Here is a 17,461-nt window from a genome sequence, read left to right as displayed (position 1 = left end):
AGGTTTCTGCCCCTATGGGCCGTTCTGGCTCGTTCTGATTACTTTTCCAAGGCTTACTTTACTTATGTACTGTGCAAATTTAACACGACTCTGCATTGCTCTACAGGATGCCAAGAATTTATCAAGATCAGAGTGATATCCTTTGCTTATAATGAGTTGTACATATTTGCTCATAACTCAGGATCAGTACATACAGTGTTGACTCAGTCACTCAATGTGAGAGCATCAACAAGCTCCAATCAAGGGTGCCTAACCCCGTTGATAATAACTCTTTAATCTGTATCATAGGTCACATTTGATATCATCAGTTGTGTATCAATAACAACCACGAACTCAATGGACTCCACATTAAATCATGTTTCCTCATCCTATCTTGCTATATCATGCTGTATAAAACAGAAGAAATTTTTTTCAAAACGGGTTAAGATTACCTCCTGATGACAAATGGAACGTTACGATCTCCTCCACCTCCACATTCTCTGTGTTCAGGCTCAACACAAATGAAAACACGGTTCTGTAGATGATCTCATCACTCTTCTGCAGATGAGCCAAATAAGAGCAGCTGCCAGGTAGTCTTGATTTTTTTCATATCACGCTGCTGTCTGGGTTTGATATGGAAGATAGATGACAATCCATGGCTGTGATACTGTGGGATTGGTGACTAATGACGACTAATGGAACGACGTTTGATATATTCTGTGTATATTTTCAAATGCCTCCCAGTAAACTGAAGGCATTTGGTCGTTAGCAACTTCTGGATCGTTGGAGGTTGACAATGGTGGCCTGCCGTTTTATCTCTGAGCTCTTTTCGCCATAACGCTGTAATTGGTGTGTTGAACCCTTGGTGCTTGTCAGGGCATGTTTTGAGAGGACAGACAGAGATAGTGTGTCTGTGTCTTCACTGCCCTCCTGGCCTCCTGGCCCTTTCCCACAGAGTCTGTGTCCCAAATGGCACCCAATTCCCTACATAGTAAGGCCACAGTATCTGACCAGCGTAAACACACTCAATCAGTGGCTCAGGCTGTCAGACGCCCAGGATGTCTCAGACCGCTGAGCTCTGCCTGACTGATTACACTGTCACTTACAAACTTTAACCTTTGAGCTAGAAGCTTCTGGTTGGTCTGGAGCCTTTCTCCCCTTATACCTGACGAGACTTTTCTATTAAAAACATTGTCGAAACAGGACAAAAAAAGTTTTGTCCCTGAATTCAGGCATGTCATATGGCAAGTTATTGTAGGCTTCGTCTTATCCTCCCTGATGTTTTCAAATCAACTAGTTAGTTGGAGGTAACATGATCAATATGGATTGTATGTTTTGTACAGGCAGAGAGGGTATGCACATACTGCAGTTCTTTTCTCCAATATAGAGTTTCATTTTGGATAAGTAGTATAGAACTTGTGAGAAACTTCACTTCGGGCCAAATGATCTGCTGAACTTTCAGAGACTTCAGACAGGAACCTCGGGGAACTCTAACTTTCTCAAAGCTTCAGCCTTCAGCCCCCTTACAAAGGTAATTGCAGACAGTTGATTTGCAAGCAACCCCTTTGGAACATCCACTAACACATGCACAAACACACACACATACGCCTGCACGCTTACACACACACACACACACACACACACACACACACACACACACACACACACACACACACACACACACACACACACACACACACACACACACACACACACACACACACACACACACACACACACACACACACACACACACACACACAGATTTAAGAAGTCCTGCCTCTGGAGATCCCCAGCACTGCTTAGGTTTGAACCAAACAAGACAGCTGGACTCCGTTCCCAATGTCACGATGTGTCCTCCCCATGTGGTTCAATATTCCCTATGTAATCCACTACTTTGTTCTCTGGTCAAAAGACATCATCTCTTCTCTGAGCCTGTCCGTCTCTGTGGGTCTAGGACAGCAGGGCTATGTTCAGTAACCGCTCACCTTATTACCAGGGATCTGGGAAGGGAGACCAGCCCATCAATTCAAACAACCAGGCTACATCCCAAATTGCACCTATTCCCTATTTAGTGCACTACTTTTGACCAGGGCCTATAGGGCTCCAATGAAAATGAATGCACTATGTAGGAAATAGCGTGCCATGTGGGACTCAGGACCTGTGGTGGTGTGGTATAGCAGGCTAATGACAACATGCAAATGACTCAGATATAATTGGGCATGCTGTGTCAACCCTGATAGTCCTCTATGAAAACACATACTGTAGTTCTGGCGAGTGGGTGAATCAGAATCAGTCTAATAAAACACCATCTAAAAGAACAATCAATATTTCCATAGTAATTTGAGTGTGTTACACACATGTCTTGTCTGGAACAAGTTATTCGAAACCATCTACAGTGGGGGAAAAAAGTATTTGATCCCCTGCTGATTTTGTACGTTTGCCCACTTACAAAGAAATGATCAGTCTATAATTTTAATAGTAGGTTTATTTGAACAGTGAGAGACAGAATAACAACAAAAAAATCCAGAAAAACGCATGTCAAAAATATTATAAAATGATTTGCATTTTAATGAGGGAAATAAGTATTTGACCCCTCTGCAAAACATGACTTAGTACTTGGTGGCAAAACCCTTGTTGGCAATCACAGAGGTCAGACGTTTCTTGTAGTTGGCCACCAGGTTTAAACACATATCAGGAGGGATTTTGTCCCACTCCTCTTTGCAGATCTTCTCCAAGTCATTAAGGTTTCGAGGCTGACGTTTGGCAACTCGAACCTTCAGCTCCCTCCACAGATTTTCTATGGGATTAAGGTCTGGAGACTGACTAGGCCACTCCAGGACCTTAATGTGCTTCTTCTTGAGCCACTCCTTTGTTGCCTTGGCCGTGTGTTTTGGGTCATTGTCATACTGGAATACCCATCCACGACCCATTTTCAATGCCCTGGCTGAGGGAAGGAGGTTCTCACCCAAGATTTGACGGTACATGGCCCCGTCCATCGTCCCTTTGATGCGGGGAAGTTGTCCTGTCCCCTTAGCAGAAAAACACCCCCAAAGCATAATGTTTCCACCTCCATGTTTGACGGTAGAGATGGTGTTCTTGGGGTCATAGGAAGCATTCCTCCTCCTCCAAACACGGCGAGTTGAGTTGATGTCAAAGAGCTCCATTTTGGTCTCATCTGACCACAACCCTTTCACCAGTTGTCTTCTGAATCATTCAGATGCTCATTGGCAAACTTCAGACGGGCATGTATATGTGCTTTCTTGAGCAGGGGGACCTTGCGGGCGCTGCAGGATTTCAGTCCTTCACGGCGTAGTGTGTTACCAATTGTTTTCTTGGTGACTATGGTCCCAGCTGCCTTGAGATCATTGACAAGATCCTCCCGTGTAGTTCTGGGCTGATTCCTCACCGTTCTCATGATAATTGCAACTCCACGAGGTGAGATCTTGCATGGAGCCCCAGGCCGAGGGATATTGACAGTTCTTTTGTGTTTCTTCCATTTGTGAATAATCGCACCAAATGTTATCACCTTCTCACCAAGCTGCTTGGCGATGGTCTTGTAGCCCATTCCAGCATTGTGTAGGTCTACAATCTTGTCCCTGACATCCTTGGAGAGCTCTTTGGTCTTGGCCATGGTGGAGAGTTTGGAATCTGATTGATTGATTGCTTCTGTGGACAGGTGGTTTTTTTACAGGTAACAAGCTGAGGTTAGGAGCACTCCCTTTAAGAGTGTGCTCCTAATCTCAGCTCGTTACCTGTATAAAAGACACCTGGGAGCCAGAAATCTTTCTGATTGAGAGGGGGTCAAATACTTATTTCCCTCATTAAAATGCAAATCAATTCATAACATTTTTGACATGCGTTTTTTTCTGTATATTTTTGTTGTTATTCTGTCTCTCACTGTTCAAATAAACCTACCATTAAAATTATAGACTGATCCTTTCTTTGTCAGTGTGCAAACGTACAAAGTCAGCAGGGGATCAAATACTTTTTTCCCCCACTGTAACATGAGTCATTGATCATGTCATGTGCTTTAGGGGTGTTGGCTGGCAAGTACTGTAGTAGGAAAATAGATATAGCTAGAGTGCTTAAAGTTTTCAAACACAAAAGCAATGTCCTATAAGACCTTATGATAAATTTATACCAACGTTGATAACCAAGGCTACACGAATGAAAAGGAGAATTTAAAACAGCTTTTGCTAAAAATTCATGAGATTACTTGAATCTCACACAGGAATGTGACACAGACATGAGAAGCGTTAATATATCACCCTGTTAGACCTGTCATGTAAATGATGTGACGAGGCAAGAAATACATCTCAGTAGTGGTGATAGCTGAAAAGACTGTATTTACAAAATATTTGGCACCGATTCACTCAATGGCATTAGACTTTTGAAAAAGAGCTGAGGCCTAATGGTATTATTATTCTCGACACAGCAGGGGAGACAAGAGACTCACACACCCACCTCACATTCAAATCAAACTGATGAGACAGCAAGAAGACAGCAGCCAAGAAAAGGCTGCCCCTAATGAACAGTAAAAGGGACCCTGCATGGGTCAACGATAACAATGTAATAGTGAGCTAAATCTGGATCATGTGACAAAAAAAGGTATTTTGCCTTAACAGATGATTTCTCCACTATCTGATCCCCTCATTAGTCCCTGAGGACCTGGTGTGTGTCCCAAACGGAACCCTATTCCCTGTATAGTGCACCTATTTTCAACAGAGCCCTCATCAAAAGTCGCGCACTACACAGGGAATAGGGTGCCATTTGGGACGTAGCACTCGTCTTGGCTGGGAGGTTCACCGAAAGACGGCACCACTGGCAGCTTGGCCTTTGTTTGAGCTGGGTGTGAAACGATGACAGTTCCATGGGTGCGATTCATCTCCAGCACCATGTTCTTATCATGGCTATATGACCTCATGATGTGTCCAACCATAGAAATATAATGAGTTATATTTCAATATGTCCAAATGTCTTCCTCTGCTAGAAATTGTGTTGTGTGATTTAACTAGGTTATATATCTGAGATCAAACAAGAGGTCGTTCTTGGCAGTGGCAAAAATGGCTTCTTCCAAGGTAGAATTTGTGCGATTTGCTCCATGTGTGAAGGCTTGCCTGTGGATGTGTGTGTTTACGATACTATACGCCAGTATGCACTGTACCTTCAAAATGGCGTTCCACCTCAAGTCTCACCATAACTGTGTAATGCATCACTGTCACTCAGCCTGTAATTACAGTGATATTACTGTGCAATTACAGAAACTGCTCCTCTCCTCCATCATTCCTGGCTTATTACCTGTCAGAGGAAAATGCACACATGCACGCACACGTAATAAGCCATTACATTTTTTTGTTAACCAAATTTGACACTCTCTCATTGACCTCCATACAAAACTCCTTGTTTGGTGAGCAAAAAAAAAATAATTAATTTTTTTTTTTTTTTAAACGCCACCTGCTGTGGAAGACAGATTTTGGGCCCAGTTATCCGTCTCGCATATCCTCTTCTTAGATCTACTCTCCCCACAGAGAGGACCCTCTCTCTCTCTATCTCTCCTGTTATCTCTCCACTCTCTCATCTCTCTCTTCTTTCTCTCTCTTTCTCAAACTCTCTCTCTCCTGTTATCTCTCCTCTCTCTCATCTCTCTCTCTCATCTCTCTCTCTCTCTCTCTCTCTCTCTCTCTCTCTCTCTCTCTCTCTCTTTCTTTCTCTCTCTCTCTCTCTCTCTCTCTCTCTCTCTCTCTCTCTCTCTCCTGTTATCTCTCCTCTCTCTCTCTCTCTCTCTCTCTCTCTCTCTCCTGTTATCTCTCCTCTCTCTCATCTCTCTGTTCTCTCTCTCTCTCTTTCTCTCTCTCTCTCATCTCTCTCTCTCAGTGCTCTGATGCTGGCTGGGTGGTGGGGGGTAGCCATTTTAGAGCTACTCTAGCTACTGTAGCTAGCTACAATAGTGAGCTTCTTCTCACACACACATCCCTTGTTATCTCTATCTCTCTCTGTAAATCTATCTCTCTCACTTGCTGTCTCTCTGTGTAACTCTCTCCCTTTCCCTCTGTGTTACTACTCTCAATCACACACACACATAAACACTCACACATGGTTATCTACAGCTACCATAAATCTTGTGTGAAACGACAGCGGGTTCAAATTACTGCATAACCATATAATCCACTCATGACTGCTGCTATTTTGGTCGTGTTTGGGATTATTTTGAGTAGTGTGTGATCCACTATGATGAATGTTACACAGTTGAAATCCCAACGTAAAATAATTTATTACCATACACACACATGCATGCACACACACACACACACACACACACACACACACACACACACACACACACACACACACACACACACACACACACACACACACACAACACACTTATTGTTTGCCCTTGACTTGCGCATGATCCCCCATGATGCATAGGAATGGCATTCAGTTGAAATCCCAACTTCAATGGGAAAAATATACTGTGACAGGTTCATCGAACACATGATAACATTTTATAGGAATTCAAGCCCTGTTCCTGTGAAGTGCTTCAAAAGATAATAAGCAAATGTCTCAAACACCGACATCCTCCTCCCTCCTTTGACAGTAAGATAATTTATCACTGTACACAAACACTCACACCCACACATACACACCCATACCCACACATACCCACACATACACTAACACACTCATACCCACACCCACACATACACACCCATACCCACACATACACCCATACCCACATACACACCCATACCCACACATACACATACACACCCATACCCATACCAACACATACACACCCTAACCCACACCCACACACCCATACCAACACATACACATACACACCCATACCCACACATACACACCCATACCCACACCCACACATTCACACCCATACATGCACACCCATACCCACACCCAGAAATACACACCCACACATACACACATACACACCCACACATACACACCGCTACCCATACATGCACACCCATACCCACACCCACACCCACACATACACACCCATACCCACACCCACACATACACACCCATACCCACACATACACAACCATACCCATTCATACACATACACATACACACCCATACCCACACATACACACCCACACCCACACATACACACCCATACCCACACCCACACATACACACCCATACCCACACCCACCCACACATACACACATACACACCCACACATACACACCCACACCCACCCCCACACATACACAAACACACCCATACCCACACCCATACATACACACTCATACCCACACCCACACATACAGACCCATACATACACACCCACACCTACACACCCATACCCACACCCACACATACACATCCATACCCACACATACACACCCACACATACACACCCATACCCAGACCCACACATACACATCCATACCCACACACACCCACACATACACACATAAACACCCACACATACACACCCATACCAACACATACACAAACACACCCATACCCACACCCACACATACTTACTCATACCCACACAGACTCACACATACACACATACACACACATACCCATATATACACCCATACCCACATATACACACATACCCACATACACACCCATTCCCATACCCACACATACACACCCATACCCACACATACACACCCATACCCACACCCACACACCCATACCCACACATACACACCCATACCCACACCCACACATGCACACCCATACCCACACCCACACATACACACCCACACATACACACATACACACCCACACATACACACCTATACCCATACATGCACACCCATACCAACACCCACACATACACACCCATACCCACACATACACACCCATACCCACACCCACACATACACACCCATACCCATTCATACACATACACACCCATACCCACACATACACACCCACACCCACACATACACACCCATACCCATACCCACACATAAACACCCACACATACACACCCACACCCATACCCACACATACACACCCACACATACACACCCACACCTACACCCACACACCCATACCCACACATACACTCCAACACATACACACCCATACCCACACCCACACATACACATACACAACCATACCCACACATACACACACATACCCAGCCATACCTACACCCATACCCACACATACACACCCATACCCACACATGCACACCCATACCCACACCCACACATACACACACACATACACATATACACACGCGCACATACACACCCATACCCACACATACAGACCCACACATACACACCCACACCTACACACCCATACCCACACCCACACCCACACATACACACCCATACCCACACCCACACATACACACCCATACCCACACATACACACCCATACCCATTCATACACATACACACCCATACCCACACATACACACCCACACCGACACCCACACATACACACCCACACCTACACACCCATACCCACACATACACACCCACACATACACACCCATACCCACACATACACACCCACACCCATACCCACACATACACAAACACACCCATACCCACACCCACACATACACACTCATACCCACACACACCCACACATACACACATACACACCCACACATACACACCCATACCCACACATACACAAACACACCCATACCCACACCCACACATACACACTCATACCCACACCCACACATACACACCCACACATACAGATCCATACATACACACTCACACCTACACACCCATACCCACACCCACACCCACACATACACACCCATACCCACACCCACACATACACACCCATTCCCACACATACACACCCATACCCACACCCACACATACACAACCATACCATTCATACACATACACACATACACACCCACACATACACACCCATACCCACACATACACAAACACACCCATACCCACACCCACACATACACACTCATACCCACACCCACACATACACACCCATACCCACATACACACCCATACCCACATATACACCCATACCCACATACACACCCATACCCATACCCAAACATACACACCCATACCCACACATACACACCCATACCCACATCCACACCCCCATACCCACACATACACACCCATACCCACACCCACACATGCACACCCACAAATGCACACCCATACCCACACCCACAAATACACACCCACACATACACATACACACACACCCACACATACACACCTATACCCATACATGCACACACATACTTACACATGCACACCCATACCCACATACACATATACACACCCGCACATACACACCCATACCCACACATACACACCCACACATACACACCCATACCCACACCCATACCCACACTCACACCCACACATACAAACCATATCCACATCCACACATACACACCCATACCCACACATTCACACCCATACCCACACATACACACCTATACCCATACATGCACACCCATACCCACACCCACACATACACACCCATACCCACACATGCACACCCATACCCACACCCATTCCCACACTCACACCCACACATACACACCATATCCACACCCACACCTACCCTTACCCACACATTCACACCCATACCCACACCCAAACATACACACCCATACCCATTAATACACATACACACCCATACCCACACATACACACCCACACATACACACCCACACCTACACACCCATACCTATACATACACACCCACATATACACACCCATACCCACACATACACACCCACACATTCACACCCACACCTACACACCCATACCCACACATACACTCCCACACATACACACCCACAGCTACACCTACACACCCATAACCACACCCACACATACACTCCCACACATACACACCCGTACCCACACCCATACCCACACATACACACCCATACCCACACATACACACCCACACCTACACACCCATACCTATACATACACACCCACATATACACACCCATACCCACACATACACACCCACACATACACACCCACACCTACACACCCATACCCACACATACACTCCCACACATACACACCCACAGCTACAGATCCATACATACACACTCACACCTACACACCCATACCCACACCCACACCCACACATACACACCCATACCCACACCCACACATACACACCCATTCCCACACATACACACCCATACCCACACCCACACATACACAACCATACCATTCATACACATACACACCCAAACCCACACATACACACCCACACCCACCCATACCCACACCCACACATACATACCCATACAATCACACACCCACACATACACACATACACACCCACACATACACACCCATACCCACACATACACAAACACACCCAAACCCACACCCACACATACACACTCATACCCGCACACACCCACACATACACACATACACACCCACACATACACACCCATACCCACACATACACAAACACACCCATACCCACACCCACACATACACACTCATACCCACACCCACACATACACCCACACCCACACATACACACCCATACCCACACCCACACATACACACCCATTCCCACACATACACACCCATACCCACACCCACACATACACAACCATACCATTCATACACATACACACCCATACCCACACATACACACCCACACCCACCCATACCCACACCCACACATACATACCCATACAATCACACACCCACACATACACACATACACACCCACACATACACACCCATACCCACACATACACAAACACACCCAAACCCACACCCACACATACACACTCATACCCACACACACCCACACATACACACATACACACCCACACATACACACCCATACCCACACATACACAAACACACCCATACCCACACCCACACATACACACTCATACCCACACCCACACATACACACCCATACCCACATACACACCCATACCCACATATACACCCATACCCACATACACACCCATACCCATACCCAAACATACACACCCATACCCACACATACACACCCATACCCACATCCACACCCCCATACCCACACATACACACCCATACCCACACCCACACATGCACACCCACAAATGCACACCCATACCCACACCCACAAATACACACCCACACATACACATACACACACACCCACACATACACACCTATACCCATACATGCACACACATACTTACACATGCACACCCATACCCACATACACATATACACACCCGCACATACACACCCATACCCACACATACACACCCACACATACACACCCATACCCACACCCATACCCACACTCACACCCACACATACAAACCATATCCACATCCACACATACACACCCATACCCACACATTCACACCCATACCCACACATACACACCTATACCCATACATGCACACCCATACCCACACCCACACATACACACCCATACCCACACATGCACACCCATACCCACACCCATTCCCACACTCACACCCACACATACACACCATATCCACACCCACACCTACCCTTACCCACACATTCACACCCATACCCACACCCACACATACACACCCATACCCATTAATACACATACACACCCATACCCACACATACACACCCACACATACACACCCACACCTACACACCCATACCTATACATACACACCCACATATACACACCCATACCCACACATACACACCCACACATACACACCCACACCTACACACCCATACCCACACATACACTCCCACACATACACACCCACAGCTACACCTACACACCCATAACCACACCCACACATACACTCCCACACATACACACCCATACCCACACCCATACCCACACATACACACCCATACCCACCTATACCTACACCCATACCCACACATACACACCCATAGCCACACATACACACCCACACCTACACACCCATACCTATACATACACACCCACATATACACACCCATACCCACACATACACACCCACACATACACACCCACACCTACACACCCATACCCACACATACACTCCCACACATACACACCCACAGCTACACCTACACACCCATAACCACACCCACACATACACTCCCACACATACACACCCATACCCACACCCATACCCACACATACACACCCATACCCACCTATACCTACACCCATACCCACACATACACACCCATACCCACACATACACACCCACACATACACACCCATACCCACACCCACACATACACACCCATACCATACATGCACACCCATACCCACACCCACACATACACACCCATACCCACACATACACACCCACACCTACACACCCATACCCACACCTACACACCCATACCCACACATACACACCCATACCCACACCCATACATACACACCCATACCCACACCCACACATACACACCCACACCTACACACCCACACATACACACCCACACCTACACACCCATACCCACACCCACACCTACACACCCACACATACACTCCCACACATACACACCCATACCCACACCAACACATACACTCCCACACATACACACCCACACCTACACACCCATACCCACACCCACACATACACTCCCACACATACACACCCATACCCACACCCACACATACACACCCATACCGACACATACACATACACACCCATACCCACACATACACACCCATACCCACACATACACACCCATACTCACACATACACATACACACCCATACCCACACCCATACATACACACCCATACCCACACCCACACATACACACCCATACCCACACACCCACACCCACACACCCATACCACACATACACACCCACACCTACACACCCACACCTACACACCCATACCCACACTTACACCCATACCCTTACCCACACCCACACCTACAAACCCACACCTACACACCCATACCCACACCCACACCCATACCCACAGCCGCACATACACTCCCACACATACACACCCATACCCATACCCACACATACACATACACACCCATACCCACACATATACATACACACCCATACCCACACATACACACCCATACCCACACATACACACCCATACCCATACATGCACACCCATAGCCACACATACACACCCATACCCACACACCCACACCTACACACCCACACCTACACACCCACACCTACACCCACACCCACACATACACATACACATACACACACACACCTACCTACCAGCTCTCACAGTCTCACGTCAGAATTAGACGTTCATCCATGTTTCTCAAACGTCAAGTTTTGAAATTGTTCCAAATGTCAAATTACGAAGTGTTAAGTTTAGGCATTAACTCTGAATTGTTAAGGTAAGGGTTCATGTTTGGGATAGGCTTAAAACCAAATAACTTTCTATCATTGTATTTGAACCTCCAACCTTTGGAATCAGAAGAAGATACTTACATCCATCCACTATTTACTATGCCCTAGCAAAACCAAAACCTACTTGAAGGTAACAGCGCTCACTGTTGCCTCTAGTGGCCAGTTTCCACGTCATCTCCCAACGTCCTCAGACATGGATGGACGTCAAATACTGACTTGTATCATGGGTGACCTGGCTGCCCATACAAACACACACACACCACAGTGTAGTTCTGTCACATAAGACGTGTTACAATGACACGACTTAACTCAACACACTCAGTCCAGTGTGACTGGCAGTCAGAGGTAGAGCCCTTGACATCCTCTTCAGAAACTTACCAACCTCAACCCAGATGCACAGAGTCAATAGTTCCTACTTCCAAATGAGAGATTTGGGCTCGTATTCATAATGCATCTCAGAGTAGGAGTACTGATCTAGGATCCGTTTTCCCTTTTACATCATAATGAATAAGATTGTATGGACAGGTGGGACTAGAGCTTGCACAGTTGCACCAGGTGGTGATATGGGTTTAAGATGTATTCTTACAAAATGTGGATGTTACTTATCATACGGGAGCTAGCTATGGGGAGAGATTATGTGAAATGAGCTGCCTTTAGTCAAATATTTTGTCAATGCAGAATTTTTTTTTTTTTTTGGGGGGGGGTAAAAAAAAACATAGTGTGCTGATGATTGAGTTACTTTCTTTCTCACTCCCTTCAGGATAGAAAGCCTGATCTTTTAACAGACTGTTAGAATGTTGTGTGATCATTAGATAATAGTTGGCCTACACACTCTGCTATTAGCAATAGGCTATAACTGTTACAGACATGGCAGCATTCTTAATTGGAACAGAAGACAGGTTTCCATAGATCAAAATATTCCTGTTAGAATTGAAGTGCCATTAAAACAATATATAATACTGTAATTGTATAATAATATAGTAGCCTACTGCAGAAGCAAGGATCTATCAGAAGCAAGGCATCAAGTGAAGTGCTTAAAGTGATTATTCCGCAAAACTCCTTATGCCATTGTTATAAGGGCCTATTGTTATACGTTAAACGCTTGTTGTTTTTTGAATTTGCGACAGGTAGCGTAAGATTAGAATATCAAAATGAATGGTAGAACCTTGTTTGTGTATTATGTTCATTCCTTCCAATCCAGAACCTCTTCCTCTGCTGTGCGTTAGCGGGAGGAGGGCGCACGGTGTCTTTCGTTCCTGCCCACTCTTCTAGTAGTGATCTGTCTGTGCGTGTTTGCGTGTTTGCGTCTTGGAGCTGGAATTTGGGGAGTGGAAATGCCACTGTTACTTTCACAGTTGGCGTCAAGTCGAATGAGAGTGACCCTCTGACATTCTACTGTGTCGGTCAGACAGCGCGCATCGGAAAAGGGCCGAACCGTTACCGAACGAACGCAGTCAAAAGGAATAGGAATTTGGGGATTTTAGACGGGGTAGTAGTGAGTGTATGAGATATTATTGAATCTTTTAAGTTTTTTATTCCACTTTTGATATTCAATTATCAGTTATCGATTGATAGCCTAACTGTTGGGGCACTTAGGCGTCTGGATTTTCGGAATCAACAATTGTTTTCTGCGTTTGGATTATTATAATTATTATTTTCCTGGGAAATGGCAAGTTCTTATTCTGCGAGAGAAACACGACTTTCCGAGGAAAGAGGAAACAGCAGCTGAATAGGCTACTAAAGGATGCTGGCGACCTGAAGCTGTCAGACGAATTTCTCCTACATTTCCGAGACATTTGTTATTTTGCTTTGAGGACTATAAAACGGTGGAAATATCAGTTTCTTTTTTCTTTTCTTTTTTCTTTTTTTTTTTTTTACAGATTTGTGTATTTTACAGTCCAATGATGTATTGTGGATTTATACTGTTATTTTCAACCCAACTCATTGTTGTGGCTTCATTGATTCAAAGCGGTAAGTGTGGACTGTTGCAATATCATGTTTTCTAACATTGGCCTTATAAAAGCTTTAATTTGGACGATTTGAAATCACGACTCACCTGTTTTCGTCATGTCTACGGAGGTGCACCTAGGCTACAGTACAGGGTTTTGCTAGACGCATCTGAAGCCTAAGCTCTCTAGTCTAAATCAGTTGAAAGTCAACCTTTCCAAAACGGTAGAGTTTATTGGTTATGTATTTATCTAAAGGTATCGTTCCCTCAACAGTAGGGAGAGGGAATAAATGTTTTTTGTTCCAAGGTGTTCGTTGTCATGTATTGTTTATGGTGTCGGTAAATGGGCACTTGTGAGAGCATGTCTTCATATTTGCTATGTTATTTACTATTCATGTAGTAAATAACAAAAAAAGATACAAAAATGACACAAAGTTGTTTATTTCTGACTCATATCTCATGCTTCACTAGTTTTGAAACAAGTACACTGGTAAATGTGTGTTTTTACATCTTCTGTTAATAATTTCCAATGACGATTGGCAGAGCGTTATTACTCTTTTGTTCTGAATGATAAAACATATATTTTTTAAAGGGTCGCCTACACCATCATCTTGTTTTTTTCTGTTCATTCAAAAATCAGGTGTAATTTCTCTCTCATGGATTTCGTTCTTAAATAATTATCTCTGTCTGTTTTAGTTGCAGATAAATGTGGAGATAACATTGAGATAACCAATGCAGATTATCTCACCTCGGCTGGCTACCCGACCTCATACCCTCCATCACAACAATGTATGTGGGTGATATCGGCCCCAGAACCGGGCCAGAAGATACTCATCAACTTTAACCCTCATTTTGATCTGGAGGACCGAGAATGCAAGTACGTAAAGCGCTCTTTTTCTGGAGGCAGTGTGTGACTCTGCCACCTATTGGTCAATATAAGAACTTTATATTCCAAGGATTCCTTCTGGGGCCGTAGGTATCAGAGTAAGAGTGCTGATCTAGGATCAGCCCCCACCATGTTTTCTATTAATTTAGGTCTACAAGGCAAAACTGATCATAAATAAACACTCCTACTATGAGCCGCTTGATGCGACCATGGAAGAGGACTAGACTGGAGCATCAACCAATACCTACCTACTCATGGGTATTGTCGTTTGAGAGGAAATATAATTGGATCGATGTGTTTTGGTTTTAATATTTGATATTCTCTGTACTGCTGTCTACACTATTGTTGGGTCAAAGATCACTTATATTTTGCCTGGATGTGGGCAAATGTAGTCTAGTCCCCGTCTTTAGCTGTGCTACCTAGTGCTGATCATTGATTGTGATTTGGGTCACACATACAGTATATGACAGACGCACACACACACACAACAACAACACACATGCATTCGGCACCTTAGGTTAAGTATGCATTCTCACTAAAGCCCAAATGTTTACAATCTACCATAAATAACCTCATTTTTATAATGATCCCTCTGTCTGTGTAAATCACAGGCTCACTGACTGTCTTGCACATGGGGTCCTTGACTACTATTAGATCACATTTCACCACCAAGGGACCTATAAAATGTTAGCACTCTTTAGGATTCTGGCAGATACTGGATAGTGTATAGGAGAGATGTTCTTTGGAACCATGTTTGGAATGCCTTCAGTTCCTTGCTACTGAATCCTTAAGTTTTTAGAGAACAACCAAGTCTGTGTTTTTGACTCTGATGACAGGTTTACTGTAATATTCATCCTGACATATACTACAATACAGTGCCTTCGGAAAGTTTTCAGGCCCCCTGTCTTTTTCCACATTTTGTTGGGTTACAACCTTATTCTAAAATTGATTGAATTGTTGTTTTCCCTCATCAACCTACACACAAAACCCAATAATAACAAAGAAAAAAAGGTTTTTAGAAATGTTTGCTAATTTATTAAAGAGAAAGAAATATAATATCACATTTACATAAGTATTCATACCCTTTACTCAGTACTTTGTTGAAGCACCTTTGGCAGCAATTACAGCCTCAACTGTTCTTGGGTATGACGTTACAGGCTTGGCACACCTGTGTTTGGGGAGTATCTCCCATTCTTCTCTGCAGATCCTCTCAAGCTCTATCAAGTTGGATGGGGAGCATTGCTGCACAGCTATTTTCAGGTCTCTCCAGAGATGTGCGATCGGGTTCAAGTCCGGGCTCTGGCTGGGCCACTCA

At 44.9% G+C, this 17,461-nt stretch overlaps 1 protein-coding gene across 2 annotated transcripts in view; it reads left to right on the top strand.

Annotated features, from left to right (window-relative positions):
• Nucleotides 1-14,570: 14,570 nt before the first annotated feature.
• Nucleotides 14,571-17,461, top strand: part of LOC106568842 (neuropilin-1a) — a 53,149-nt gene continuing 50,258 nt past the window's right edge. Inside the window, exons 1-2 of one of the 2 annotated variants that reach the window (XM_045694013.1) lie at nt 14,571-15,283; nt 15,963-16,137. In XM_045694013.1, coding sequence (XP_045549969.1) covers nt 15,214-15,283; nt 15,963-16,137 — 245 coding nt within the window. In that variant the 5' untranslated portion in view covers nt 14,571-15,213. Of the gene's footprint in view, nt 15,284-15,956; nt 16,138-17,461 lie in introns of both variants that reach the window. The other variant, XM_014139560.2, reaches the window with a different exon arrangement.

This window comes from Salmo salar, chromosome ssa14, assembly GCF_905237065.1.
Source record: "Salmo salar chromosome ssa14, Ssal_v3.1, whole genome shotgun sequence".
Taxonomy (NCBI): domain Eukaryota; kingdom Metazoa; phylum Chordata; class Actinopteri; order Salmoniformes; family Salmonidae; genus Salmo; species Salmo salar.
This window is presented reverse-complemented; position numbering and strand designations above follow the sequence as displayed.